A 27,765-nucleotide genomic window follows, 5' to 3' on the forward strand; every position below is an offset into this window, starting at 1 on the left:
TTTTTTTTTTTCAATAAAAAAATTATATTAAAAAAAAAATATCCTCAGGTCAACTTCTCATACTCCTGTAGTAATACATGAATTCCACTTGACTTCTCAGAACTGTGAGCTCTAATCAGCAACACAAAGCAATTAACGCAGAGTTGTGATGCAGGTATTATCTTAGTACATCACTAGGGTAGTAATCTAAAGGTTAGTATCCAGTAACATGACTCAACAAAATTTTCTCAGTCAGCTCTAGACACACCATCTCAAAACATGTTAACTTTCCAAGTCTATGTTAAAATGCAATGTCCAATATTAAGTCAAAACACTTTTTATCATTTATAATGTACAAACTTCATTGTCAGAGATTGAGGTTCTGTGATACACATTATTATAGTTTCCTAAAGTACTGTCTGAGCTTTGCTACTACAATAGACCTTATGGCTTGCTTTGATTTTACTTTTTGCTTTTACTCGTTCTCTTACATCTTCCAACTTCAGACAAAGATATCTTTTCCTATGCAGCTGATTTTTGGTGCCTTAAAGACGCTTGGCTGAGTAGGTACCTGGACTCAGTATATTCTGCCCACATTTCTTCTTGTATAGTTCTTTAAGAAGCATATGGACCTGACTGTCCCAATATGAGAACAGTACAAATATGGTCATGTTGTGTGGATCACATGTCTTGATCCTCCTGAGAAGCAGCTCCTCAAGCCTTTGTGTTGAAGACTTTGAAATTACACTTTGTGCGCGATCCTAGCTTTGGTTACCATCAAAGTTCCAGTACTGTGGCTAAGCTCACATGTTCCCTCTTGTGCTCTCAGGGACTTTCTGGACCCCTGCTGTTCTGGCCTGACACAGATGAAGGACTTCACCATGGAATGGGTCCAGAGGATAGATCGTTTCTATCTCTATTCCCCAATGGAACCCTGCAGCAGCATTTTCTGACTGGCAACTGTTCCCTGCTTGGTGAGGTGTCTGTTAAATTTTTATTAACATAATATTAACGTGATCTTATAAGAAACATTTGTTGTGGATAAACCGAGTATTTTCTAAAGACAAATCTTGTGTGGACATCCTAATTGCTGAGCTCCTTATAGCCCACTCTGCTTGTTTACCTAATTCAAAATGGTACAGCTGAAGAGCAAAGTGCAATTTTGAGAGCAACATTCAAACTTAACCCTAAATTTTGTTCTTTGAATAAATGTTAACTGAGGAAGGATTTTTGCCAGACAGTGTATTTCCAAATTAATAAAACATAGAAGTTTCTTTGCCTCATTCATCATTTTCCTAGGAGACAGGGGGTTCAAGATCATGGTTGGGGAGCCCACAGAGATAGCAGACATGAGCTAGTGGGTGCTCATGACTCTGGACCAACGGCTATGGAGCCTGCATTGGAACAACCTAGGTCCTCTGCATGTGGTTGACTATTGTGTAGCTTGTTTTGTTTTGGGGTTGCCTAGTAGTGGGACAAGCACCTATCCCTGATGCATGGGCTGGCTTGTTAAAACCCATTTTCTAATTGGAATGCATTGCCCAGCTTTGATGGAGGGGGAGGATGCTGGTCCTGTCTCAACTTGACATGCCATGCTATGTTGACTCCCATTGGGGACCTGCCCCTTTTAATGGAGGAGGCACTGATGGAGGGTCATTGGGAGGTGAATGGAGGGAATGGGAGAACAGACGGGAGGGGAAACTATAGTTTGTATGGAAAACAAATGAAAAAAAATTAATAAAAGCAAACAAAAATGAAAGTAAAATTAACAGGTAAAACAAAAATAAAAGACTACATTTACATCTTATACCACCTTTTGTAGGAGGAGTTGTTCATCCTGGCTGCCTGGCTAGCTTAGACCCAAAATAATCACACTGGAATTGTATTAATTAAATCACTTTATTGCTGCCCTGTGTCATGGAGATCCTGCAAATTTGGTTCTGTAAGATCTGCCCCTTGAACTGCAACAATTCATAGATGTGGCAGGTGCTGGAGGGACGAACTCAAATCCTTAGATTTGGGTTTGAGTGTTAGCTGAGTTGGTCACCAAGGCTAGCTGTCTCATGATGCCCAGGGGAGGGGTGAGGCTGGCTTTCCTGTACACACACAATCAGGGCTAGCTGTTCCACACCCATGCCACCAGTGCCAACTTTCTGGCACTGCCAAGATGAGCAGGCAGGAACAGCTCTCCCACAGTAAGTCATGAGGCCATGCTCATCCACAACTTCATTCAGGGTGAGCTCACTCTAGGCCTATGGCCAGCATTTGGTGGGTCTAGTTTCTCCCATGCCCACACCATTGGGGCCATCTCTCTCACACTGCCCAGGCAAGGGACAGGGCCAGATTTTCTGCACTTGTATTTCTGCTGGTGCTACTGTGTGGTGGCTGGTGAGGGGCTGGTCAGCTCAGCGCCGTACTCAGACAACATCACGGCCTCATATGGGAGCCAAGACCAAGGAGGTCCACATTGAGTGGACATTGTCACAGACCCCTGCTACAGAAGAGCCATGAACTCAGACATGGCCCTCTCCAGCAGCACAGGCCCAGATAACACCATGGCTTCTGATAGCAGTGCAGGCCTCTCACATCAGGCCGTTCCTTGTTGTCTTCATGTCTCCAGTCCCGCCTCTCTTCACAGAGAACAAACTGCTCTCACTTCCCTTTCTCTCTCACCTCTCCACCACATATTTGCTCATCATAACACTGCATGCCCTGTCTCTGGCCCAGGCCTCTCCTTAGTTTTAATTTTTAAATTTTTCATTTTTATTTGTTGGAGAAGAGGGTTTATTTCATCTCATAGGTCCCTGTCCATTACTGAGGAAAAGTAGATCAGGGGGTCAAGGCAGGACTCATGAGCAGAACTGAAGCTGATACCACGGAGGAACTCTGCTGACTAAGTTGTTCCTTATCATTTGCTCAGCTTTTTTTCATTATGTCTTTTATTTTGTGAGATTATAATATAATTGCATTATTTCTCCCTTCCCCTCTAATGAAGATATGCCTTGATAGAGTAATCAGTGAATGTTCAGAAGGCCGTTCATAAACTAGAACGATGCTGAAATGAAGTTCATGTGCCTTCTCTACTCACTCTTTATTTTCTTTCCTGTTGTTACCACCTTTTGATAAATGAATAAGAAGGATTTTATGGAAAGGAAAGCTATGGCTGCCACACAGGCCAGTAGGAATCCAATCACATCCAGAGAGTGGCACTGGTACCAGGTGAGGTTGTGTGCAAGTGGCCTCAGGTGCTTGGCCCCTTTGTGGCGCATGACAAACTCAATCCAGAAGATGACTCTGTCCAGGGGCTTCATGGGCTGGTCATGATGAATGGTTGACAACCACATAGCATTCTCCTTACAGCTGAAAGAAGGAAAATTAATATCAGCTTATATAAAATATGAAAAATGCACTTGTATAATTTTTTGTGTATGCTTTATGATTATGACTAGGAAGATCTACAGAGGCATGTCTAAGCTCCTTGGACATGCAAGATTAAGCATGTAAAAAGAAAAATAAAAAAGATAAAATATTCCTAAAGTAGACGAAGTATGGAAGGATATGGCGAGATTGCACAACATAGGTGTAAGGGCCAGAAGTAGTGGACGGCTGTGCAGAACAATATTCTCTGGACATCCAGAACCATTGCACATATGAATCACAGTGACTGTGGCTGGATTCAGAAGACCTACCTAAAATTAAACAAGGCATAATCCTAGAATGGATAGTGCCCATGCCTACCTGTGTAGGTATTGGTAGGTGATGGATTTTCTGAAGTTCATTAGAAATGTATGGATCTACAAACAGAGTAAAGTTAGCTGGTATAGAAATCTATGCAATACAAAAACATACATTAGCAATGTGGTCACTTGAAGAAGCAATGTAAATTGCCCCTACAATTGAAAGTTTAGAATCAATGAACTTCAGGTTTATTCCCTATACTCAGGGAAGGAAAACACTGGGTTAAGAAATGTTGCACTAATTATTATCTGAATGGAAATGTATTGCCTGACAACAATAAAAATACCTGTGAACAATAGGGAAACATGTTGAGGGGTTCCCTAAAGGCCTTCCAAAATAAAAGGCTTTGGATGTGGAAACAACATTGATTCCAGACTTCAGATTGTAATCAATCTAGCCTTTTGTTACAAGATGTTATTCAAGAAAATACTGCTATTGGTAGTCCTTGCCCTAATGTATTGCTGTTTCCTCTCTTCAATGTCAATACCGAGGACTTATACTGCCTCAAACGGTTGGACATTTATGGCTTTGCAATAGTTTATTTATGAATGCAATCATAGTTCATGCAGGAGTTATTGATGGAGATTAAACAGGGGACATTGCAGTGCCTACAAATTGGTCATTTAAGACAGAAGAAAAATTGCAGTTATTAGTATTGTCTATATAGCCCTTCACAAAGAGTCATGCTTTGTGAGTAAGGACTCAATACAAGTAATAGTATATAGAGTTAAGCACCCTACAAAAGAAAAAATGATAAACCATTATTGGATTTAAAAATAAAAGGAAAATGTTTACAGTATTATTTAGTTGTGATGGGACTAATGTTTCTTTTATAACCATGGAATAATGGCCACCTAAATTGTTTATTATGGGGGGTAAATTCAACCCTGATGGGGTTGGAAACTATGAGTTCTAAAAGATTAAACAGAATGCTACAAAATTACAATATATAGGCCCAGAAGTCATAATGGAAATCCTCCAGACTTTTGTTACTCATGTTGTGATTAATTTTGATAGAGAGACTTGTACAATGGACTCATGCAGAGATCTATATTTCCACATCTGATGATATCCATTCTTCAGAATGAAAATTATAATAGAAAAGTTGGGTTATCAAAAAGGAAAAGGACTAGGAAAAGAGATGCAAGGGAGTATAAGACCTATATTCCCATGTGAAAAGTACATAAGTACGAATTAGATTTTAAATAAGATTCAAAAATTATAAAAATCCTAGTGAAATTACTTAGGATATAGTACATAAATATGGGCTTATTGTTATACCTGAAAAAGTACAGAGTTGAGACACTGTATAATATCTGGGGCAACTAGTTACTAGAGCAACTGCTAAGCAACATCCCACCTCCCCATCAAATGTCCATTAGACAATTTAAAAACATTCAGTGCCTTTCACAAATTGTTATACCACATTATGAATGCCTAATTATGACCCAAACAATCTATCTAAAACTCTGAAAGGAGAGACAACATTATATAGTTCTTAATTTTATCTTAAGTTTCAAGGAAGAATTATGGCTATTTAATTTTAAACTTAAAGATGCATTTGTATATTGTGTACTGTCATAGCCACAATTTGGGGTGACATATGTTGGGGTGGTATCTTTTGGGGTTCAGCCTTGATAGTACTTGCATGTTCCAGGGTAGAGAGAAGCATGTGGATTAGAAAAATTAGGTAGGAGGAGTAGAGATATGAAAAAAGTACGGAGATGCAGGATAGAAGCAGGAGGATTATTCAGTGAATACAGAATATGTCTATGTTTATTTTCCATACGTTTATATACCTTAATCCAAAAAAAAGGGGGAAGAAGGCAAAAGACTTATTTAACGTGACACAAAGAACAAATAGAACAATTACTTGCCTCGATACTTCAGATGTCAAGTCACCATTTTCTGAGTTAAGCATTCTGATGTTTTAGGCAGGACATGCAGTGACTACACCCTAGACCAAGTACCTGTAAGCAGCCACTTCCTGGGTCAAACCTCCTCTCTTATCCTTGGAGCAGCAGAAATAGACTTCAATTCTCGGACTTTGGTCAAGGTAGAGTGGAACCACTTCAGTGGGCCCCCAGTGTGGGCCCCATTTGCTACCTTTAAACTTATTTTCACCACTTAATTGTGTCCTAGAGGTAGTGTAGCACAAAGGATAAACCTTTAGAATGGATTTGTTTACACCATAAGGGCCATAAAATACTAACTGCTTACCTTCCTTTTCTTGATCAATCAGTAAATCAGCGGAGGGCCCAATGTCAACAATCATATGACGTTGATTCTTGCTGCACTATATTACGTCTGACTAACAGTCAGGTTTAAAGAGAGTTACATAACTGAATGGGTTTTCAAATTTTATTCATACATTACTATGGAGGATAGAAAATGATTTACATTTATCTTAATATCCTATTGTATCTAGGAATGTGTTTTTGCCCTTCTGCCAGATGTAGTAAATAGGAGTAGATCTACTTCAGAGTAACTACTACTGCTTGCTGTTGTTATCCAAATAATGTTTAAATTGTCTTTTATGGTACTCTGTGGGAAAACAAGTTTTTGCCCCACAGGACTTCTTGTTATGATTGTACATAGCTTCAATTACTGTGATATTTGTTCATATGTCCTTTCCCAACCTTCACAGTAGATGTTGTCTGATGCTCTGAATAAAGTTGACTATTGCATGATCCTTTATTCTGCCTCATTTTCTGGCCCATTCTCTCAAGTATCATTGTATTTGAAGCAGAGACAGTATAGGTTTTAAGATAAAATATTCAACCCTTTCAGGTTCCCTATACTCAGCTGCCCAAGGAACTAACTGGGGACATCGCCTTGGGCTCCTGGGAGCCACTCTAGGTTCAAGTCTCTTGCCAACCCTAAGGTGGCTCCCTTAACTAAGATATGTGNAGTTATAGTTATAGTTTTTCATTGTTATGATAAAAGATAAAATAGATATACATATTGTAACTGTAATTCTTGCTTGATAACTGTTTTGCTATATGTAATTTTACTATGTTAAAGTTAAAGCCTTTCTTTTTTGTTTAAACAGAAAAAGAGGAAATGATGTAGGTGTATCTTCTTTCTATCAGTTGCTTTCATTGGTTAATTAGTAAAGAAAACTGCTTGGCCTGATAGGTCAAAACATAGGTAGGCGGGGAAGACAGAACAGAATTCTGGGAGAAAGAAAGCTGAGTGAGGCACATGCCATAGCTCTCCTCTCCAAGATGGATGCAGGGTAAGATCCTTCCTGGAAAGCCACCACCTCGTGGTGCTACACAGATGATTAGAAATGGGTTAATCGAGATGTGATAATTAGCCAGTAAGAGGATAGAGCTAATGGGCCAAGCAGTGTTTAAAAGAATATAATTTGTGTGTTGTTATTTCTGGGGCTAAGCTAGCTGTGTGGAGCCGGGCAAGACAAAAAGCAGGCCTGCCCACTGCTTCTTCTACATTCATTAGAAATGTATGGATCTAACTGGGGACATCGCCTGGGGCACCTGGGAGCCACTCTAGGTTCAAGACTCTTGCCAACCCTAAGGTGTCTCTCTTAACTAAGATATGTGCTTCCCTGCTCCCCTAACCAACCCTCCTATATCCCAATCATCCCTTTTCCCCAAGTTCCCCCCATCTTCCCCTTCCTTGGGCAGCTGAGGATAGGGAACCTGAAATGACCCTATCCTATAGCCATACTGATGAATATCTTGCATATCACCATAGAACCTTCATCTGGCGATGGATGGAAATAAAGACAGAGACCCACACTGGAGCACCAGTCTGAGCTCCCAAGGTCCCAATGAGGAGCAGAAGGAGGGAGAACATGAGCAAGGAAGTCAGGACCACGAGGGGTGCACCCACCCACTGAGACAGTGGGGCGGATCTATTGAGAGCTCACCAAGGCCAGCTGGTCTGTAACTGAAAAAGCAAGGGATAAAACCGGACTCTCTGGACATGGCAGACAATAAGGGCTGATGAGAAGTCAAGGACAATGGCACAGGGTTTTGATCCTACTTCATGTTCTGGCTTTGTGGGATCCTAACTAGTTTGAATGTTCACCTTCCTAGACCTGGATGGAGGGGGGAGGACCTTGGATTTTCCAAGGGGCAGGGAACCCTGACTGCTCTTCGGACTGGACAGGGAGGAGGAAAAAAGTGGGGGGAGGGGGAAAGGGGCGGGAGGAGGGGGAGGGAAATGGGAGGCTGGGAGGAGGAGGAAAAATTTTTTTCTTTTCAATTAAAAAAAAGAAATGTATAGATCTACAAATGGTGCAAAATTAGCTGGTATAGAAATCTGTGCAATACAAAAACATATGTTAGCAAAGTGGTCACTTGAAGAAGCAATGTAAACACTCCTACAACTGAAAGTTTAGAATCAATGAGCTCCAGGCTTATGCCCTTCCTTTTCTTGATCAATCAGAAAACCAGTCAACAATGTCAACAATCATATGACTTTGATTCTTGCCTCATTTTCTGGCCCATTCTCCCAAGCGTCATTGTATATGAAGCAGTGACAGTATAATTTCTTTTTTTAAAAAATATTCAAACTGCTGTATCAACTCACCAAAAGACTTATGTTCTTTGTAGAGCTATTGTGGTAGACTAAGTGGCTCAGAATATGCCTGCAATATTTGCACATTGGCACTTCATCTGTTGCCCAAACAATGGCTATGAACACATCACGTGAAACAGACATTTTTCTTTATTTCTTTGGGAGGTCATATAATATATTTATGTAATATTTATTCCATACACAATCTTACCTAAATTATCCCCTTCTCTATTCACTCTAATCAGTGTCCTTAAAAAAAGAATCTTTCAAGACCAATCTGTGCTCTATAAATATTCTTGAATGTGTGGTCTTCCAGTAGTGAAAGGTTGACTTACCAGGGCCTATACTCTTCCTCTTTCACATGGAACTATTGTCCATAGTTCCATGGCTTAGGTAGGACAATCTACCCACCTTTCATCTGCATGCTCAGGTTTGGTCTGTTTTTGGTTGTTCAGTTATTGTTCTTGTTTTTGATTCACATGAGTTCAAATGTATGCAATCACTGTCTTTTAATGATAAGTCAATTTTACTTTAGGACTCTAAGAATATTAATGTAATGTAAGAATCTTAATGTAATCTTAAACACCAATGGCAGGAAAAATTACAGGATATTTCCTTTGCCTAACCACATAGGGTAGAAGACAAATCTTTAGTCTTAAGAGGGTTTTATTGCCAGTTTATGTTTGGCGAATGTGTTGATACGAATCAGCACTGTATGTTTCCTCCTACTGTCCTCGGGTTGCTAAGGTTACTCACTGTTTTGCAGGGCTCCACAGAAGTGCTGGGAGCCAAAAGGAGCTCCTGTGTCTTGCTTTATTTGCATTTTATTAATCAGAGACTTTTAGCTTATATATTTAGCCACTCTGTTTAAATATAGACTAGTATATGAAATTCTCTTTTCATCGTTAGCTTTTTCTTTGCTTAGTTTTTCCTTTTTATGATCACTTTTTTTTTTAAGAGATAATCCACAGCCACAGATGCCTCGCTGAGCCATAAAAGTAACTGACAAGTTGGTGCCTTGACTCTTACCGGTCTGCTAGGAATGGTTTGTGGACATGAGGAAATTGCCTGTCAACCTTTCTGTTGCCAAAGACTTGCTGACTGTATGTGTATAAAAGTTGTAGACTTTTGGTACCGGGGAGAAAAAATAAAACATGATTCGAACATCACGTGTGTAATGTCACCTCTTAGACTAGAAGTTTTCCAAGTCCTTTTTGCTACACTGAGGCAGCTGACCTGAACGCTGGCAGGAAGTCAGAAGAGCTGGATTCTGCTGTTTCCCAACAGCACTAATCTCAGATCTCTCAGTTTTATTTTGACGATTTAAAACTTTAATTAAGGTATACATATTATATCAAAATTATAATGTTTATATATATATTTAAACTTTCTGTTTTGATATTAATGGTCGTATAACCAATTCTAATCTTAGTCTTCATGTAGTTTCCTATACATGATTTCAGGCTTAAGTATGAAACAGGTTTTTAGGAATTAAGCCCGTGTATTATGGGCTTATTTAATAGATTATGTCTATTTAGTAGATGTTTCAGAAATCTACTGCATATGACATTTAAAATGTTTAAGTTTTATGAAATGAATAATGAAAATTCCTGACAGTGACCTTTGAAGTCTCCAAAAGATGGTGGGGCCCCACGATGATTCCACCTGGATTGTGGTAACACCACTAAGTGGTCAAACGTCATCCAAAGGTCATCTTTAGACTGCAAAATGTCAGAACAGTAGTTAAGATGATCCAGCCTATTAGAATACTTGAACCAGGACTGCAGATAGCCTTGCTCTTGGCGGTGGCTGCTCGTTTGTTCCTGGCTGCCCAGATCTGAAATAATCACACAATATCTCTGTTAATTTCAATACTATTTGGTCAATAGCTTAAGTGTATTTCTATCTTGTGGGCCCATATTTTATATAACATAATTTACAGGCAGGCACCCTGGCCACTAAGTGGATACAACCCTGCTAAACAAGTAAGATAGCCAACTAACAAAAGCCAGGAAGTATTGCTTTTTTCTCCTTTATTAAGAATGTATATCGCCTGGGGACAGGTGTTTGCTAAAGCCAGTGACTAAGTTGCAGGTGTTTCCCTAAGCCCTAGTCCCCAGGAAAGAGAATATTAATGAGCTTCCACCTTGGTTTACCAGGGGGATAAAAGATGTTTTGTATAATAAACATGGGTAGCTCTTCAGATGCAGAGAAGCCTAGGATGCCTTCCTTGATGCCTGTGTAAACTGTGTCTGGTTGTTTCTCCTGCCTCCATAACTGTCCAGATAGGAAAAGATAGTTTCTATGTCGGAGCCTACAGTCCCCGACACTATCTAGTTCTTACATCTTAAATTAACCTATTTCTATTATTTTATATTTTACTACAAGGCTTGTGGTTTACCAGTACTGGAGCTTGTGCGTCTTTCTCTGCCTGCAGCTACCTGGTATCTCTCTGATTCTGCTCTCTCTCTCTCTCTCTCTCTCTCTCTCTCTCTCTCTCTCTCTCTCTTTTCCAGCCTGACTAAATTCTGTGAAGCCATTGGCCAAAAGCAGCTTCTTTATTAACCAATGGCAATAAAACATACTCATGGCATACAGAGGGGAATCCCACATCACCTTGCATTGTCCCATCATACCAAAACTGGACAACAGCTGGACTCCCTGGGAATTGACCATTATCTCAATTTTCTCAAAGTCCCCTAAAGATGCCAGTATCCCATGATAGTAGGAAAGAGTTTAGAAAACATGACACCCACATTCCCAAAAGGTGTGGTGGATGGTTTTTGGTTGTTCAATGGATTATTAATGTTTGTAAATGTTTAGAAGGGTTGGTTGCAAGTTGCTACTGGTCATGGTCAAGAAAATACTATTCAAAAGAGGTTAGATTCAGGGATCTCTTTCCAAAAGAAAAAGGAGTGATAGGAATGGTGGGAAAAAAACATGCAGATTATCGAATCTAATTTAATTCCCAACATAACTATTAGTCTCAAAAAATTTTACATTGGTATGGATTTTTGCATATTGATACAAATTTAAAGTTGTTTTTGTTAACTGTATATATGCTTCTGTTTTGTTTGATATATTTTGGTATATTGATACAAATTTAAGGTTAGTTTTCTTATACTGTATATATGTTTCTATTTTTGTTTAAAGCATTGTACCTATGCAGCTCATTTAATTATGTAATTTAAACTTTTAGTTCTTGAAAGCTCTTTAGGATAATAAATAAATATAGGTTAATAGTTAATCACTCATAACTATCAAATTTATAGTCATATTAGGTATGTCTTCAAGATCATACAGAGACATATTTTAGATTGATAGGTGATCATCAAACACTTCAGAGAGCTACAGAATATGGCATTTAAGATGCTTTAATAGCCTAAGGATTTTCATGACAATGAGATATGTCTGCTCCTGGCAGGACTGATCTATTTCAGAGAATATGCTGGGCATCAAAGAACCTCCATATTGAAGTTTGTTTCTTTGTGGCAAAATCTAGCCATTTAAGCAAGAAATTGACATTGCCTTGACTGCTGATAATATGGTGTCCAAACTGGCAGAGTAGGACACAAAAAAGTGACTGCTAGGACAGTCTTTAAAATTTCCTGCTTCTTAGAAAAGTCCGTCAGATATTCTAGGCTTTTAGGTCAAAGCTGGAAGCCCCGATGTTGCAAAGGAAACTTGGATGATTGTCCAGGCAGCCAGCTGTTTCTGTCATATCTTGCATTGTTGGAAGTTGCTTGCTCTGCAGTTCCTGCTTACTCAGGTAATACTCTATCCTTCTCAGGCCTTTGATGAGGCTGAAGGCTAGATTGCTACAGTTAACAGTTTTTCTTAATAATGTCTGAAAGTATTTAGGTCAGAAACTTTGGATTCTTTAGGAGAGGACAGCTAATGGAGTAATTTTTTTCAATTTGCCAGTTACAAATGGACTAGATATTTTCAATATATTTCTTACTTGATAATTGTTCTTGTATGTAGTTTCATTTTTGTTAAGGTTAACAGCCTTCCTTTCTATTTAGACTTTACCTGATAATCATCCTTATTCTATATAGTTTTTCTATGTTATAACTGTGCTTTTTTTTAGATGGGACAAATGTTATGAAAATTTTGTCTGTGTTGGGGTCTGGTGTCCAACTGAAGTAGAGCATTGGTTTGAGATGTGTGGTTCATATTCACGTGGCCAAAATTTAATATGGAATTCCCTGGCAGATACCAGACAAGGGAAAGAAAGACCCTTAGAAGAGAAAAAGGCAGGGCCTTGGGTTTGCAGTTTTTGTGCTGAGAAGTAGATGGAGGTGGTGTGTTGCAGTCTCACAGTTATCTCAGGTTTGAATCATTAATATCTATTCCCCAGTTTTATTTTTTTAATAAATGGTAAAAGAAATTACTATAGGAGTGCATTCACTAATTGCAGGAAATATAACTCATAATATGAATTTAAAAGTAATAGAAAAAAATAATAAAACATAATAAACAAGGCCTGAAAGATATCTTAGTAATTAAGAGCATTCACTCTTTGCATGGACCAAGTTTGATTCCCATACCCACACTGAGCTGTTTTAACTGCCTGTAATTCTGGCTTCAGGGAACCTGATGCCTCTGGCCTCTCTGGATGCCTGCATTCACATGCACTTACAAACCCAAACACATAATTTAGAATAAAATAAATCTTAAAGGAAAAGAATGAAGATCATAGTCGGAAACACTAATTCTCTACCTCGCTGATCTTCAACTTCCACAGCTCTCATTAGTCAGCTAAGTGGTCTTGAATTGTCAGTAAACGGATTCAAGGGATTGATGCCACCTTACTTTAGGCCCATCTTCATCCACGATTCATACTCTAAATTGTTTGTTTGATGATTTTCTAGTCACAATTACCCAACTTGTTTTTTTAAAATATTGTGATTCACCATGTTTATGTCCATTTTTATATCATATCATTACTTTTGCAAATTGCCTGAAGTTACGATTGACTTTTGACTTATAAATTTTGTTGTTTATACCTGGAATTGCTAGCTAATTACTATCTTTTTATGTCAATGATTGATTCAGTTCCTTCGTTTGTCAGTTTCTCTGAGTCACATCTATCATTGCTGGGGAGCTCAGTTGTTTTTTCTCTGAACTGGGACATTAGCAAAAACTGTCCACAAGAGGTCAGTGTAGCCACTGAAAAAGAAAAGACTGCTCATAAAAGATGGCTGGCTAAGCAACAGGGTCCCTCTTTCCACCTCTGGTTGGCCTGGAATGCACTATGTAGGACGAGTTGTCCTCAGACTCACAGAGATGCTAGGGTAAAATCCAATAGCACTGTCGAGAGAAACACAGTAATATTCTGCTGTACTCATAGGTCAGTGTGTAGTCATCGTCAGATATCGCTCTTTTCTGCAGCAGATACAAACAGACCCACAACCTGACATTATGCAGAGAGATGGGGTATGGATGAGGGGGGTGTGCTTGAAACAGACAGTTCTAAAGAGGATTCCTCCAATACATGCTTCCCCTTAGAGCTCAGGGAACTCGAAGGAAGAGGAGGAAAAAAGAGTGTAAGAGTCAGAGAAAATGTAGGACACTAGGGGAGCAAGGCCCTATGAATCAACTGAGCAAGGATGATATCAATTCGCAGAGAGTGAAGCAGCAAGCACAGGGCCAATACAGATCTGAACCACTTCCTTTGCACATACATTATAAATTTCAGATTTATGTTTTTATATAACTTGAGGTTGTATGAATGAGTAGGTCTTTGGTGCTTGTGCCTGTAGACTGAATTACAGACTGAGATGCTGTCTCCAAATGTATAAAATGAAATGGAGAACATTTTCAAAGGCTGTGTTGAAATAGAAAACCAATTAGTGAAAACAAATCTTTTCATATCTCAGTGCAATAATAGAATTGATATGGCTGTAATTCTAATCTCATATACATTATATGAGATGTTGATTAAAATGAAAACAGAAAATTGCTGTAATTTTATGCCATTTAGGCAAAAGTGGGTAGTATGACTTAAGTACATTACAGCCAAGGAGCACAATTTGTCTGTCAAAGATACAGAGGAATGTATGGGAGTACATGCATAATTTCAGGGGCACATGATATATTTTGCTTAATTAGCCTTTGGAAAGATTATAGAAGAAACCTTGGCAAATATTAATATGCTTACATGATTAAATCTGCAGGGAAATAAAATCAAGAGATTGATGAGAAAAACTATAGGGATTATCACTTATTCTAAACACATATTTTGCAGCCTCATTGGTGTAGTGAGTGAGATGCCACCCTTTCCCACTTCTGCAAACACATACACATCCTCAGGGGAAATCAACAATGAACAATACACCCAGTCACCTCTATAAAGAACAGATATTGGTTCTTAGCATACTAGGGTATTCTGTGATTGCATTATTAAAAAGTGGCTTTTTCTTAGAATCCAGATGATCGATGGACTTTAAGGGTAGAGGTATAAATGTATTTATTCATACTGTACTATGATTTTCTGCTTTTAACAATGACCAGAAAGAACAAAGCATAAGAAAACTTTGGCTTCTTGTAGACAGTAGCAATGAAGGACAAAGTGATTCTCTGTGTCCACTCACAAGCCATTACTTTGGTGGCCAAATATTAGCTGCCTCTGCTATAGTATCTATTTTTCTAAATATAAGACTTGTAAAAATCTTTCAGAGATTTAAGTGAAAATCATTACTTAATAATCTGAATAATCATCACTCTAAATATATGATACCTTCATATACTTTGTTTACATTCTGCACTCACATTCTGTGAGATTTTTCTGTTGAATCTCCTTTGGTGAAGTTAGAATAATCTTGGCTTTTCTCAAACTGCTGAATCACAATGACACTATTCATCATCAAAGTAGGAGAAATGAGGTCAATTAGCTATTGATAAAAGTGTAATCATTAACTACAAAGTCTGGGTCAGATAAGGTGAATCCTGAGCATGATTAATTAATAACAATAAATATTGTCTAAAACCCAAAAAGGTCTGAACTCATGTACATCAAATTCTAAGAGATCAAAGCTGGCAGCCCAGACTGTTATACCTACCAAAACTTTCAATAACATAACAGACACTGAGAAAATGCAGAGAATCATAGGTATATTCTTTAAAACCAACGGGAAGGTGTGGAGGGAGGAGAAACTGTGCTTGAGATGTACTGTATGAGAAGAAAATAAATAAATTAATGAATCAATAAATAAGTACATAACCCCCCCCAGCCAATCTCCCCAAAAACCAAACCAAACCAACCAATTAAACAAAAAGCCCTATGAGACTCTACCAAATTGGAAAGTTTTAAAGAAATGGATATTTTTTTTGATAGTTACTCACCAAATGGACATCAAAATCAGACAAGCAATTTAGATAGACCTAACACACAACCTGTGGAGCAGCCAACTAATATTTTATTTAACTCAAGGTCCATTCTACAAGACAGAAAACATACCCAACACTTTTTGGTGACCAAGAACCAGAAATCTGATAGCCCAGAGACCTACAGTAAAACCAAACAAGTATTTTCTTTGTTTGGCAAAATACTTGTTACTGACAAAACAGTATCAATAGAATGACTTTTAGTAAATTTATGCTTTTGTACGGAGACTGTTCCTTCATTTCCTGGCCACCCAGACATGAATAATAACACAGAAATTATATTAATTAGAATACCAAATGACTTATTAGCTCAGGCTTTTCATTATCTCTTACATTTTAAATTAACCCATTTCTATTAATCTGTGTATCACCATGAAACTGTGGCTTATTGGGTAAATTTCTGGCTGTGGCATCTGTCTTGTTTGGCAGCTACATAATGTCTCTCTGACTTAGCATACTCGCTCTCTCTCTCACACTCCCTTTCTCTCTCTCTCTGTTTGTATTTCCTGAATTGTTCTATTCTGTCCTTCCATAGGTCCAAGTGGCTTCTTTATTAAGCAATGGTAATAAAACATTCATAGCATACAGAGGGGGATACCACATCATCTCCCATTTTCTGTCTAATTAAAAAATAAGGTTTTAAGTTTACCATAGTAAAATTACATATAGAAAAATAGGTATCAAACAAGAATTACAGTTACAATATTTGATCCATTCACATTTGGCAAATTACGGAAAATGCTCTATGATCTATCTTATCTTTGTGAGTCTAAAGTTCTATATCTAATTTACCATTTTTCATAGTAAGAAAAGCAAATATTTCTAAACAATATTTAGGGAATCTGGACATAGTTTTCTCCAAACTGTTTCCTGCTGTTTGTTGGGTAAAGTATTTTTAGGGTTCACAGAGACCTTTCAAAGGATTTTGTCCCATTAAACCCCATTAGCCTGAAAGGAACTGCAGGTTCTTGCATCTGTGGAAACAAAAGCAGAACCTTTTTTCCAAAGCTATATATGCTTAGAACCAAATTGTAAAGCTTAGATACATTTATGTTTGTTTAACTTAGCAGACCCCATCAAATGTCTCTCTGTAGTCAAAAAATTTCAAAGAAAGTATAATAATATATACAATCCAGACTCTCTCTGTATAATCCATCTTTACATGTTTTTTTTTACTCTATAACTTACTTTTTAATATTTAATTATCTTTACTCATTTAATCTATGACTGTCTGTACTCTTTCTTCTCTCTCAAGCCCATGTACATTTATCCAACTCTGTGACCTATTCAGAGGTCTTATATCAGACTCTGGAGTAAGGAGCACCTTATTTTTTTTAAGTACTACGTGGTCTTGGCTAGAGCCAACTCTGCAGCACTGCCTGTTAGCTCCCCCCTGTCTAACATGGTGGAGGTATGTTCACTGCCTCTGTAAGCCATGCTTACTGCCCCAGCTCCAGGAGGCAGCAGATCTATGTTGCCACTAAGTAATTTGTAACACAATGCTCACAGTCTCTATTTCAGTGCAGGTTTTCCTGGAAGAACCAGCGTTCTTGCTACCAGCATGAACCAGGAAGTTGTCTCTTAAAGAAGTCACGCTTCTTGCTACTAATGCTGAGTCAGGAAGCCTTCACTTAAAGGAGGTGTGCCTCTGCTCGTGGCCACATAACAGAATCTATCTGAAAATATGCGGCTGCCAAGAAGCTGCACTTGGCTCCCACTTTTGTTAGTTTTCTTAGGCTTTATGTGGATGAAGCTGGCCCACATGGACATCGTTATATAAACAGAGACTGCTTCTTTGTTTCCCAGCTGTCCAGATCTAAATAATCACACAGAAACTATATTAATTGCAACACTGTTTGGTCTATTAGCTCAGGCTTCTTTATTTATCTCTTACATCTTTAATTAGCCAATTTCTATTAATATGTGTATCCATATGAGGCTGTGACTTAACGGGTAAAATTTTGGCTCCAGTATCTGTCTCCTTTGGCAGTTACATGGCATTTCTGACTCTATCTACTCTCTCTCTATATCTCTGTTTGGATTTTCCACCTTTCACTATTCTGCCCTCCCATAGGCCCAAGCAGAATCTTTATTAAAAATGGTAATAAAACATATTCATAGCACACAGAGGGGAATCCCACATCATATAATGTCCCTTATCATAGGTCTGTGTCTATTCAGTCATCATCAGAGATGCTTCTTTCTGCAGCAGATAGGAATAGGCTGACAAGATTCAGAGAATGGGGAGACAGAGAGAGAGAGAGAGAGAGAGAGAGAGAGAGAGAGAGAGAGAGAGACAGCAGGTCCATGAAATGTTGAAACAGACAGTTCTAAATAAGATGCCTTCATTACATCTACCCACTTAGAGCTCAGGGAACTCTAAGGAAGAGGAGGAGGAAAGACTGTAAGAGTCAGAGAGGATGGAGGAGACCAGGAGAACAAGGCCCTCTGAATAAACTCATCAAGGATGATATGAATTCACAGAGAGTGAAGCAGCAAGCACAGGGCCAACATGGACTTACACAACTTCCTCTACATATGTATTAGAACTTTCAGATGAGTATTTTTATATGGCTTGTGGTTGTGTGAATGAGTAGGTCTTTGATTCTTGTCCCACCCAGTAGGTTGAGTTACAGACTGAGATGCTGCCAGCAAATGTATAAAATGAACTGAAGAATATTTTCAAAGGCTGTGGAGAAATAGTAAGCCAGTTAGTGTAAACAAAGTCTTTTCATAATAGCTCAGTGCAGATCAAAGTGACAGTAATTCTAATTTCATATACATTCTAGATGTTCATTAGAATGAAAGAGGGAAGAAATAGTCATTTTATGCCATTTAGACAAAAAAGGGTAATACAACCTGAATATATACAGCCTAGAAGCATAATTTGTCAATCAAAGATACAGAGAGATGCTAGGGTACATGCATACTATCAGGCGTTAGTGATGTTTTATTTATGCTTCAGTAAATAAAGCTTGATTGAAGATCAGGAAAGCAAAACAGCCTAGCCACTAGAAAAGTCTCCATTTATACAGGGGTGCATGATCTATTTTTCTTAATTAGCCTCTGAAAAGATCATAGAAGAAACCTTAGCAAATCTTAACATGCTTACATGATATAAATCTGCAAGGAACTAAAGTCAAGAGATTGGTAAGAAAAGAGTGGAATTATCACTTATTCTGACAACATATTTTGCAGTCTCAGTTTTGAAATAGAGTGAGATAATCAGTATGGATTCCACCTTTTTTCTCTTCTTCAAACACATACACATCCTAAAGAGAATTCAACAATGAACATCACACTCAGTCAACTCTATTAAGAACAGATGGTATCTACTAGTTCTTAGCATACTAGAGTATTCTGTGATTGTTTTATTAAAAACATGTGTTTTGCTTGTAATCCAACTGATTGTTGGGCTTTAAGGGCAGAGATATGAATGTACTTACTCATACAGGGAAGTGGCTTTCTGCTTTTAACAATGATCAGAAAGAACAGAGGATAACAGAACTTAGGCTCACTAATAGGTCTCTTATCTGACTAAGATTGTAGTTAAACATTGCCCTTTTTATCAAACCTTAGCCGATCTCACTTCTCAGAGTGTGACTATAAGTAGTGTCACTGTGACTCAGCAGTTTGAACAAAGCCAAGGTTATTCTAACTTCATACCCAAACTGATCCAACAGTAAAGTCCCACAGAGTATGAGTGAAAAATGTAAACAAAAGTACATGAAGGTATAAACATTGGACAATGATTATTCAAATCATTAACTAGAGATTTTCTACTTAAATATCTGAAAGGTTTTCATAAGTCTTATAATTAGAAAAATAAATGCCATTGTAGAGGTAGATAATACTTGGCCACCAACGTGATGGTTTGTGAGTGTACACAGAGAATCGCTGTATATGAAGGATACGAATGAGCTCATGTGCACTGACCCTTTCTAAACAGGATGGAGGCAACTACTACTGGAGCCAAAATTCAATGAAATCTGTCAACAAACATGACGTTTGATCACATACCAGGGTATCAGGTGAAGGCTTCAGGGACTGCCAATAGAAATGCAGATCCAATGGCTGACTAAACTCACCTCTGACAGATTCTCTATTTGATCCCTTGATCTGTGACTCCATCTTCCAAGAACACACTACTCCCACTTATAATAATTATTACATATATGTATATATAATAATACTCATATATATATATTCCATACATCCTTAAATACGCAAGGGGACAACAATACTTAGGGTGATAACAGGTAAAATAATGATATTTTATGTATCATCTTCTAGTCCTGGGTACCATTTTGTTGAACTGAATTGGGTATGCATACATTTATCTCTTTTTCTGACCACTGAATGTTTCATCACTAGGAAACATCCAGTGACTCTGTGGAAGATGTATTTGTTATAATGATCAATCTTTATTGCTCTGTAGTGGTGTTTCTACTTATTGTTGGTTTTAAAATATGCTTTCTGTGGTATATGCTTAATGCTGGATTTTATGCTTAAAGAGTATTACGACGCAGACATTTGTATTATCCATTCTTTAATTCATATTACATTCATATTACATTCAGTCCACAACTTAGTACAGGAATCTCTTACTTAACAGTTGTATACCCTCACATTGATGTCTCAGCTTCATGTGTCATCTGGGTGGGTCCTAGAGAAGGGGGTATTGGGAGGGATGAGTATTGTTAGTTCTAAGTTTCCTAAATATACTTGTGAATGTATGTGTGGGGTTATCCCTTTTGCTAATAAACCTGAGCAGTCTCTCAAAAAATGAACTCAAGATTGTCAGGAGCCATGTGACTTTTTGGGGAACAAGTCCTGAGATTAGCATGAATGGGTCTCTTTGTGCTAAGACTCTGGAGGCCCTGACCCAGTTGGCAAGAGCTCTGGACAGCTTGCTGCATGATTCTGGGCATGTGTAGGAGGACGGTGCTTGTTCTTCCCAGCTGCCCAGCTATCTTAGACTTAAAATAATCCTACAAACTGTACTAATTAATACACTGCTTGGCCCATTAGCTCTAACTTCTTTTTGGCTTACTCTTACATCTTAATTTAACCAATTTCAAGTAATCTGTGCATCACTACAAGGTCATGGCCTACCAGCAAAGTTTCAGCATGTCTGTCTCTAGCAGATACATGGCTTCTCTCTGACTCCACCTTCCTCCTCCCATCATATAGCCTAGCTTTTCCCACCTAGTTCTGTTCTTCCCTGCCACAACCTCAAAGCAGTTCTTTATTCATTAACCAATAAAGAAACACATAGACAGAAGGACCTCCCACACTAGGTATGACCCTGGGAATGTGTGTGCCATGTGATTTCCTTGTTGTCACCATGCTAGCCATACTTGTGTCTGAAAGAATCACAGAAGGTCATGAAGCTTAATATTATATATTTGCTGTAATATACTGGACAGGATCATTTTAACCCCAACAGTTTTTCAAAAATTTTCTTAAATAGATCATATTAGCAGTTAATGGGAACATTCAAGGAACAGGGAATGAAGCAGAACCATAGAAAATTACAGTTACCTATGCCAATATCCCAATAAGTTATGGAGATAGAACAAGGGATACACGGTGCCAACTATTAAATGTAAGTTTCCAAGTTCTGTTACCTACAGGATCAATGAAAAAACCTGGTATGTCCCCAAAGGAGATAGAGTAGTACAAAGTGTAGAAAGGATTGATCCAGCTTTGACTGGTGAGTTGACCATGAGAACCCAGACTCTATCAGATGTAAATATTAACCACAATAGACAAAATTGTCTCTCACCTTGCATGAGGCAGTAATGGCATATGCTAACAACTGGGTACACTGTTCTACCTGTAAGTGTACTGGGTTAGAAAGGTTTCTTTGTAGCTTGCAAGATTGCTTATTCTTCTAACAGTAGCGATATAGACCAAAAAGGTAGTAGCTACTGGTTAGTAATATTTATGCTGTTTAAAAGCATCCAAAATGAGGAGTTGTAAAGGGTTATTTAACTGGATGTTTATTTGTCCACAGAGACAGTTCCCAATCTGTGGACTGCAGAGGATCAACTGACCCTTTCACAAGGATTGCATACCAAATATCCTGCACATCAGATGCTTACATTACGACTCATAACAGTAGCCAAATTACAGTTATGATGTAGCATGAATTATGGTTGGGGTCACTACAACTTAAAAACTATATTAAAGGGTCACAGCATTGGGAAGGTTGAGGTGAATTATAAAACATGTGGAACAAAGATTATTACGGACTGTAATAAGCAAAGATTTCCATGCTCTGTCTCTTTCTCAAGGCAAGGCAATGGAGAAGAACACCATTTAACTTTAATTTGCTGTGTAAATATTGATTTTCCTTCAACTTTTAGTTTTCACAGCGATTACAAGAAGGTTGTATGTAATTGATTCTCTTATCCTGTGAGGCCAGTTTTGTGCCTTGGGGAGTTTGTGGTGCCACTGGCTGTAGATAGTATGTATCCCTAGTGCATGAACTGGCTTTCTGGAGCCCATTCCTTATAGACGGACACCTTGCTCAGCCTAGATACCGGGGAAGGGAGAGCTCCTTGGTACTGCCTCAAGTGATGTGACAGGGTTTGGTGACTTCCCATGGGAGACCTCACTTGCTCTGAGGAGTGGTTGTAAGTGTGACAGTAAGAAAATAGCGGTAGCAGGAAGTGGGGGAGAGGGATCTGGGTTTGTTATGTAAAATAAAAAGATTACTTTAAAAAATGAAAAAAAATCCTTTTTTATTTCCTGTGCATTATTATCACTGCTAGTATATTAATAATAATTCTCAAGTTTTACATAGTAGAGCACTGTAGAAATGTTTTTCATATATCAAAAATGTTAACTAAATCTCCCCTCCAACTTTATAATATGTTAATTTAGCAAAAGAAATGCTGTTCAGTTGGATTCTTTTTTCCCCGTGTTCTACTTTGCAGACTATGTTCTGAGAATGAAAATTCTAATTGTAGATATTGCAGGTCAGATCTTGAGAAACTTTTGCTGTTTAAACTACTTTACCATAGATTCTGTGATATGACACCAAGTTTTCCATCCAATCTTGACTATTTATTCCTTCCTCAATTATTTTTTTATATCTTGCTAATGAAAATATGTAAAAATGTACTCTAAGTTTGTGTTTTTCACACAATTGTCCTGGATTGCAAAACAGCTAGAAATGACTAGCTAGATGAATAAAGGGAAGGCACAGGTCAACTTATTGCCACAGGAGGGAGATGTACTGTAACACTAAGCAGACTTAATTATGTATGGATACTCAGCTATTGCTCTGAGCTAAACAGTCCCTCTTCCATTGTGCGTTTTCGTATTGTCCAATTGCACAGAATTATTCAATAAAAAGAATAGTCAAAGCATCATGTGGTAATTAGGCTTCCATTCTTCTAACCAAAATACGTCAGGTGATATAGATTTTTCCAATGTAATATTTTTATTGATTCATTGGGAATTTCACGAATGGCATCGCTATCACACTCACCTCCCACTCCTCCCAGGTTCACCCCCCCCACTTCAGCGTAATCCCCCATTCAAAATACATCAAGTCGAATCTGTGCCATGTATGCACTTGTCAGGGCATGGTGAATGAAGCCCTTAAGGTAACTGAGTCCATCCCACACTCCTGCCAGAAACCATCAACTGTGAAGAGCTGAGGGAAGTGTGTTAGGAAAATCTCGAGTTGGTGTAATAAGTGAAGAAAAATCTCTGCCAAGTATTTTGCATTTAAGAAAGATGTATTTCTATGCTCATGTAGTACACACGACTTGGTTAACAATGTACCTAGAGCAAATAATTCTGGATTTCAGTTGTATTCTGTCTTTAAAGGTGATTTACCTTCCGACATTTGTGTGCATGCATCTGGATTTCTGTGAAACTGTGAATTGTACATTGTTTTTCCTTCTTGCCAGGCCATTTAAGCAATTTTACCATCTACTTTTGTAGTTCTTCACTTACTCTATTTCTTTATCCCCCCCCACATATTTTAGTGTGCTTTAAACTTCACTTTGTATTTGTTATTATTGTTGTTGTTGTTGTTGAGGGTGGTGGTGGTGTATGAGTTTGTATGTGTGTGTATGTTGTGTTTACATGGGTGTTTGTGCATGAAGAGACACAGGTTGTAGGCACAGGACAATTCTATGATGTTGATTCTCTCCTTTCACAATCTATCGGTTCTGGGGTTTGAACGTGAGTACTCTGGCTTGTGCAAACCATGCCCCTATAAGCTGAAACATCCTGCTGCCCTTCATATTTGCTTCTATAAAAAATACGTCCAGCCTTTTCATGTATAGTTGTGTTAATTCTATCCTCAATTATCTTTCCTCTACTTGGTTTTTGAATAAAATCTGCCTTGTCATTTTTTTTGACAGACAGTGATAGTTCATTTGATTTTAAAGATACTCTCTCTAAAACATTTCACAATAGAAACTTCAGGATTCCTGTTTTTCTCCCATAAAAAGATGGTATTTTAGTAGTTATCATTGCTCTCTGGATGATTATATCCATAAATCAGTACAAAATTAGTTATATCAGGAAATCAATATTTATAATGGTTTGTTTTTTATTTTTTAAAGAGGAAAATACATAATTCAGTATCCTATATCTTTTAAAACACTTGATACACAGTGCTAGAATTAAATGAAATAGTCTTGTCTTCTTTCTTAAAGAGTCCTATTCCTTTTTATTCTTTTGCTTCTTTACAAAGAATCGGTAAACAAACAAGCAACATTTTATAGTGAGGAAAATCATAATTGCCACACAGGCCAGGAGGAATCCAATCACATCCAGAGAGTAGTACTGGTACCAGGTGAGGTTAAAGGCAAGAGGCTTCAGGTGCTTGGCCCCTTTGTGGCGCATGACATACTCAACCCAGAAGACAGCTCTGTCCAGGGGCTTCATGGGCTGGTCATGGTGAATGGTTGATAACCACTTCACATTCTTTTTATAGCTAAAGGAAAATACGATGGGTTTTAATTTACAGAAAGAAGAAACATATGTGTATAAATTTATGTGTATCATAATGATGATTATATGAAAATATAAAGAAAATTGTGTGTTTATTACAGTAAAGATCTTCTTAAATAATGTATCATCTAGAACTTCAACACACAGGATTTTAATATATAAAAATGCTAGGAAAAGACAAATATTCATGAGTAAGAGATCAGATTCAATTAGCATCCCAAAGCAAAATAAACAAAGTCAAAATGAACTAGCCTTTGAGGCCTTGAAACACAAGTAAGTGAGAGAGCAATTGCTAGTGTAGCTGGTACAGAACAGTAAAACAATTTGGAAATGGATAACGATGCATCATTTTCACTGTGGTCCATATCTGGGCAAAGCTGTTAAGGAGTTGGGTTTAATGAGGAATTTGTATTGACCACTTATTAGTGCTTATGGGTTATAAATGTAGGTGTGCAGTGATTGTTCATTTAGTGGATTCTTGATCTTTTAATAAATTTCTCCTTCTAGTTTTTAAACTGTTAAATGGAAATAATAAAATGTCTCTATTCAGGTGAAAATGCTTTTTTTTTTTAATTTTTTTTTGAGCTCTACATTTTCCTCTGCTCAGCTTCCTGCCTCTTCCCTCCCCTTTAACCCTCCCCAAAGTTCCCCATGTTCCTATTTTACTAAGGAGATCTTGTCTTTTTCTACTTCCCATGTAGATTAGATCTATGTATGATTCTCTTGACTCTTGGAATACTGTGAATTATTCTTACTGTAAGCAAGAATTAGAGTAAATTGTTGCAATTGCTCTTCATGTTTTTCTTTTATTTTTTTTTAATGTTGAGAAAATTCAATATTTTACGCTGAAACATTGAAGATATATTTGATTCTAGTGGTGAAATGGTTACAGACCAGAATATATGAGATAGGAATCTAGCTTATGGACATTGCTCATCAAGTGTACAGTTTAGCATGCTGAATCATAATAGAGTACCAACAGCAATAGAGGCAACTTCCTTTCTTATTATTTATAATATACTGGAGAATAGCAGTGAAAAATGCAGAGAAAAGTAAGAGCTTTTCAGACAAAGGCAGAAATAGTAATATAGTTGTTATGCAGGAGATGAGATGTGTAATAATGAAGTTGTACATTTTACTGAAGACTAATTCTGTGTGTGTCATAAGCCTTTGAAATCACCTATGAATCAAATTATTGTCAAACACAATTTGTAAGATTAAATATAATTGGAAGTAGAGATTAATTTTTATCTTACTGATTTACAGAAAGCCATTTTGAGGTGATTTTTTAAAGTAAAAGAAAAAAATGTTGGCTATGCTCATTTTCTTCACTAAACTACAATTTCAACTATCAGGAGTTATTTGCACAAAACTGTATTTACTCTAAAATTAAACCTTTGATAATTTTTGTTTTACTAAAACAGTTCCAAAGTACCTTGATTTTAGATGTCAAGTTAAACTCAGACATTCTCTAAAACGAAAATAATAAGGAAACACATTGATAGTCCCTCACTGTCTAATGCAGATCATTGAACTTATCACTATTTCTTTGTCTAGGTTATTTGCTGCTCACTGGAACTCTAGTGAGAAATTATTTATAATAAATAGGCTAGTGATAAAGCTCACTGTTAGATTAGTTGCTCAGCATGCATGTGTAAAGTTCTGGGTTCCAATACAACACAATAAATAAATATATGTTTATACTCACGACGGATTGTTAATGACTTCCTTCAGGGCATTAAGCAAATCTGAACTTGTCATTGTATGAAAATCTACTGAAGCAGCTGCTCCTTTGGCCACCATGTGAGCAATGTTATCATATTGTTCTGCAAACAGAGGGATGCCAACCATGGGGACCCCATGATGAATTGACTCATAAATGCCATTGGCTCCACCATGAGTTACAAAAACTCTAGTTTTTGGATGACCTAGGATCGGAAACAACAGAAAATATACTAATTAGAGCTCTTAGATATAAGTAAAAACCTGTAATCAAGTGATCAAAGGGTCAGTGTATTTTTAACATTGAATAATACAACTTTTGGGTATATATCCAAAGGATGCTCAATCGTGCCATAAGGACATGTGCTCAATATGTTAATAGCAGCTTTGTTTGTCATAACCAGAACCTGGAAACAACCTAAATGCCCCTCGAATGAAGAATTGATGAGGAAAATATGGTACATTTACAGAAAGAAGTACTACACAGCAGAAAAAATAACGACAGCTTGAATTTTGCTGGAAAATGGATAGAGCTAGAAAACATTATTTTGAGTGAGGTAACCCAGACACAGAAAAACAAATATCACATGACCTCACTCATAGGTGGTTTTTAAACATAAAGCAAAGAAAACCAGCCTACAAACCACAATCCCAGAGAACTTAGGCAACAATGAGGACACTAAGAGAGACTTACATAGATTTAATTTACATGGAAAATAGAAAGTATAATTAAACAATAAGATCTCCTGAGTAAATTGGGAGCATGTAGACCTTGGGGGAGGGTTGAAGAGTGAAGGGGAGAGGTAGCGAAGGGAGCATCCAAGAAATCTCACCAGTGTGATTGCCTAAATAAGACCTGCATCATGAAATCTCCTGTTGACCTGCCAACATAGATGGAGAAAATTTCACAAAGTCCTATTCTTCTAGGGAAAACTGTAGACAATCAAAGCTGTCAAGATGGGGAGAGCCAGGTGTCTCCAGTATGACATCCCTGATCTATTATCCAATATTCCATTGTCAGCCCTAAACATGTGTAAATAACAAGCAACAAAAATTGGACCTAGTGGGATGATAAGATGGTAGAGCAAAAAGGAGAAAGAAGGCTGAAAATGGTGATAATATAATACTTACAAATGATTTTCTCAAAAATTATGTATTTCACAAGAGAAATGATAGCTAACACATGTACTAAGTCTGACACAAGGTTTATAGGGCATTCAGCACAACTATGACAACCAGAGTATTATATTGTGCCAGGACAACCATGGCAATCACAGTGCTGTATTGTAGCTATGCAGTGGTGATGCACATCTTTAATCCCAGCACTCAGGAGCCAGAGGTAGGAGGATCCCTGTGACAGCCTGGTGTACAAGAGCTACTTCCAGGGCTGGCTCCAAAGTTACAGAG

At 37.7% G+C, this 27,765-nt stretch overlaps 1 protein-coding gene across 15 annotated transcripts in view; it reads right to left on the reverse strand.

The window, feature by feature from the left end:
- LOC126506295 (UDP-glucuronosyltransferase 2B17-like) overlaps nt 1–27,765 on the reverse strand; it is a 252,277-nt gene that overhangs the window by 26,022 nt on the left and 198,490 nt on the right. For 3 of the 15 annotated variants that reach the window (XM_050149740.1, XM_050149753.1, XM_050149727.1), the window contains exons 5-6: nt 26,345–26,564; nt 24,209–24,619 (exon numbers count right to left, since the gene is read on the reverse strand). The exons of 7 other annotated variants lie outside the window; for them this stretch is intronic. In XM_050149740.1, coding sequence (XP_050005697.1) covers nt 24,343–24,619; nt 26,345–26,564 — 497 coding nt within the window. In that variant the 3' untranslated portion in view covers nt 24,209–24,342. Of the gene's footprint in view, nt 1–24,208; nt 24,620–26,344; nt 26,565–27,200; nt 27,240–27,765 lie in introns of those variants that run through there. 5 more of the 15 variants (XM_050149729.1, XM_050149730.1, XR_007593161.1 and 2 more) reach the window with 5 other exon arrangements.

This window comes from Alexandromys fortis, unplaced genomic scaffold (genome assembly GCF_014885135.2).
Source record: "Alexandromys fortis isolate MF-2015 unplaced genomic scaffold, M_Fortis_MF-2015_v1.1 scaffold_0, whole genome shotgun sequence".
Classification (NCBI taxonomy): Eukaryota; Metazoa; Chordata; class Mammalia; order Rodentia; family Cricetidae; genus Alexandromys; species Alexandromys fortis.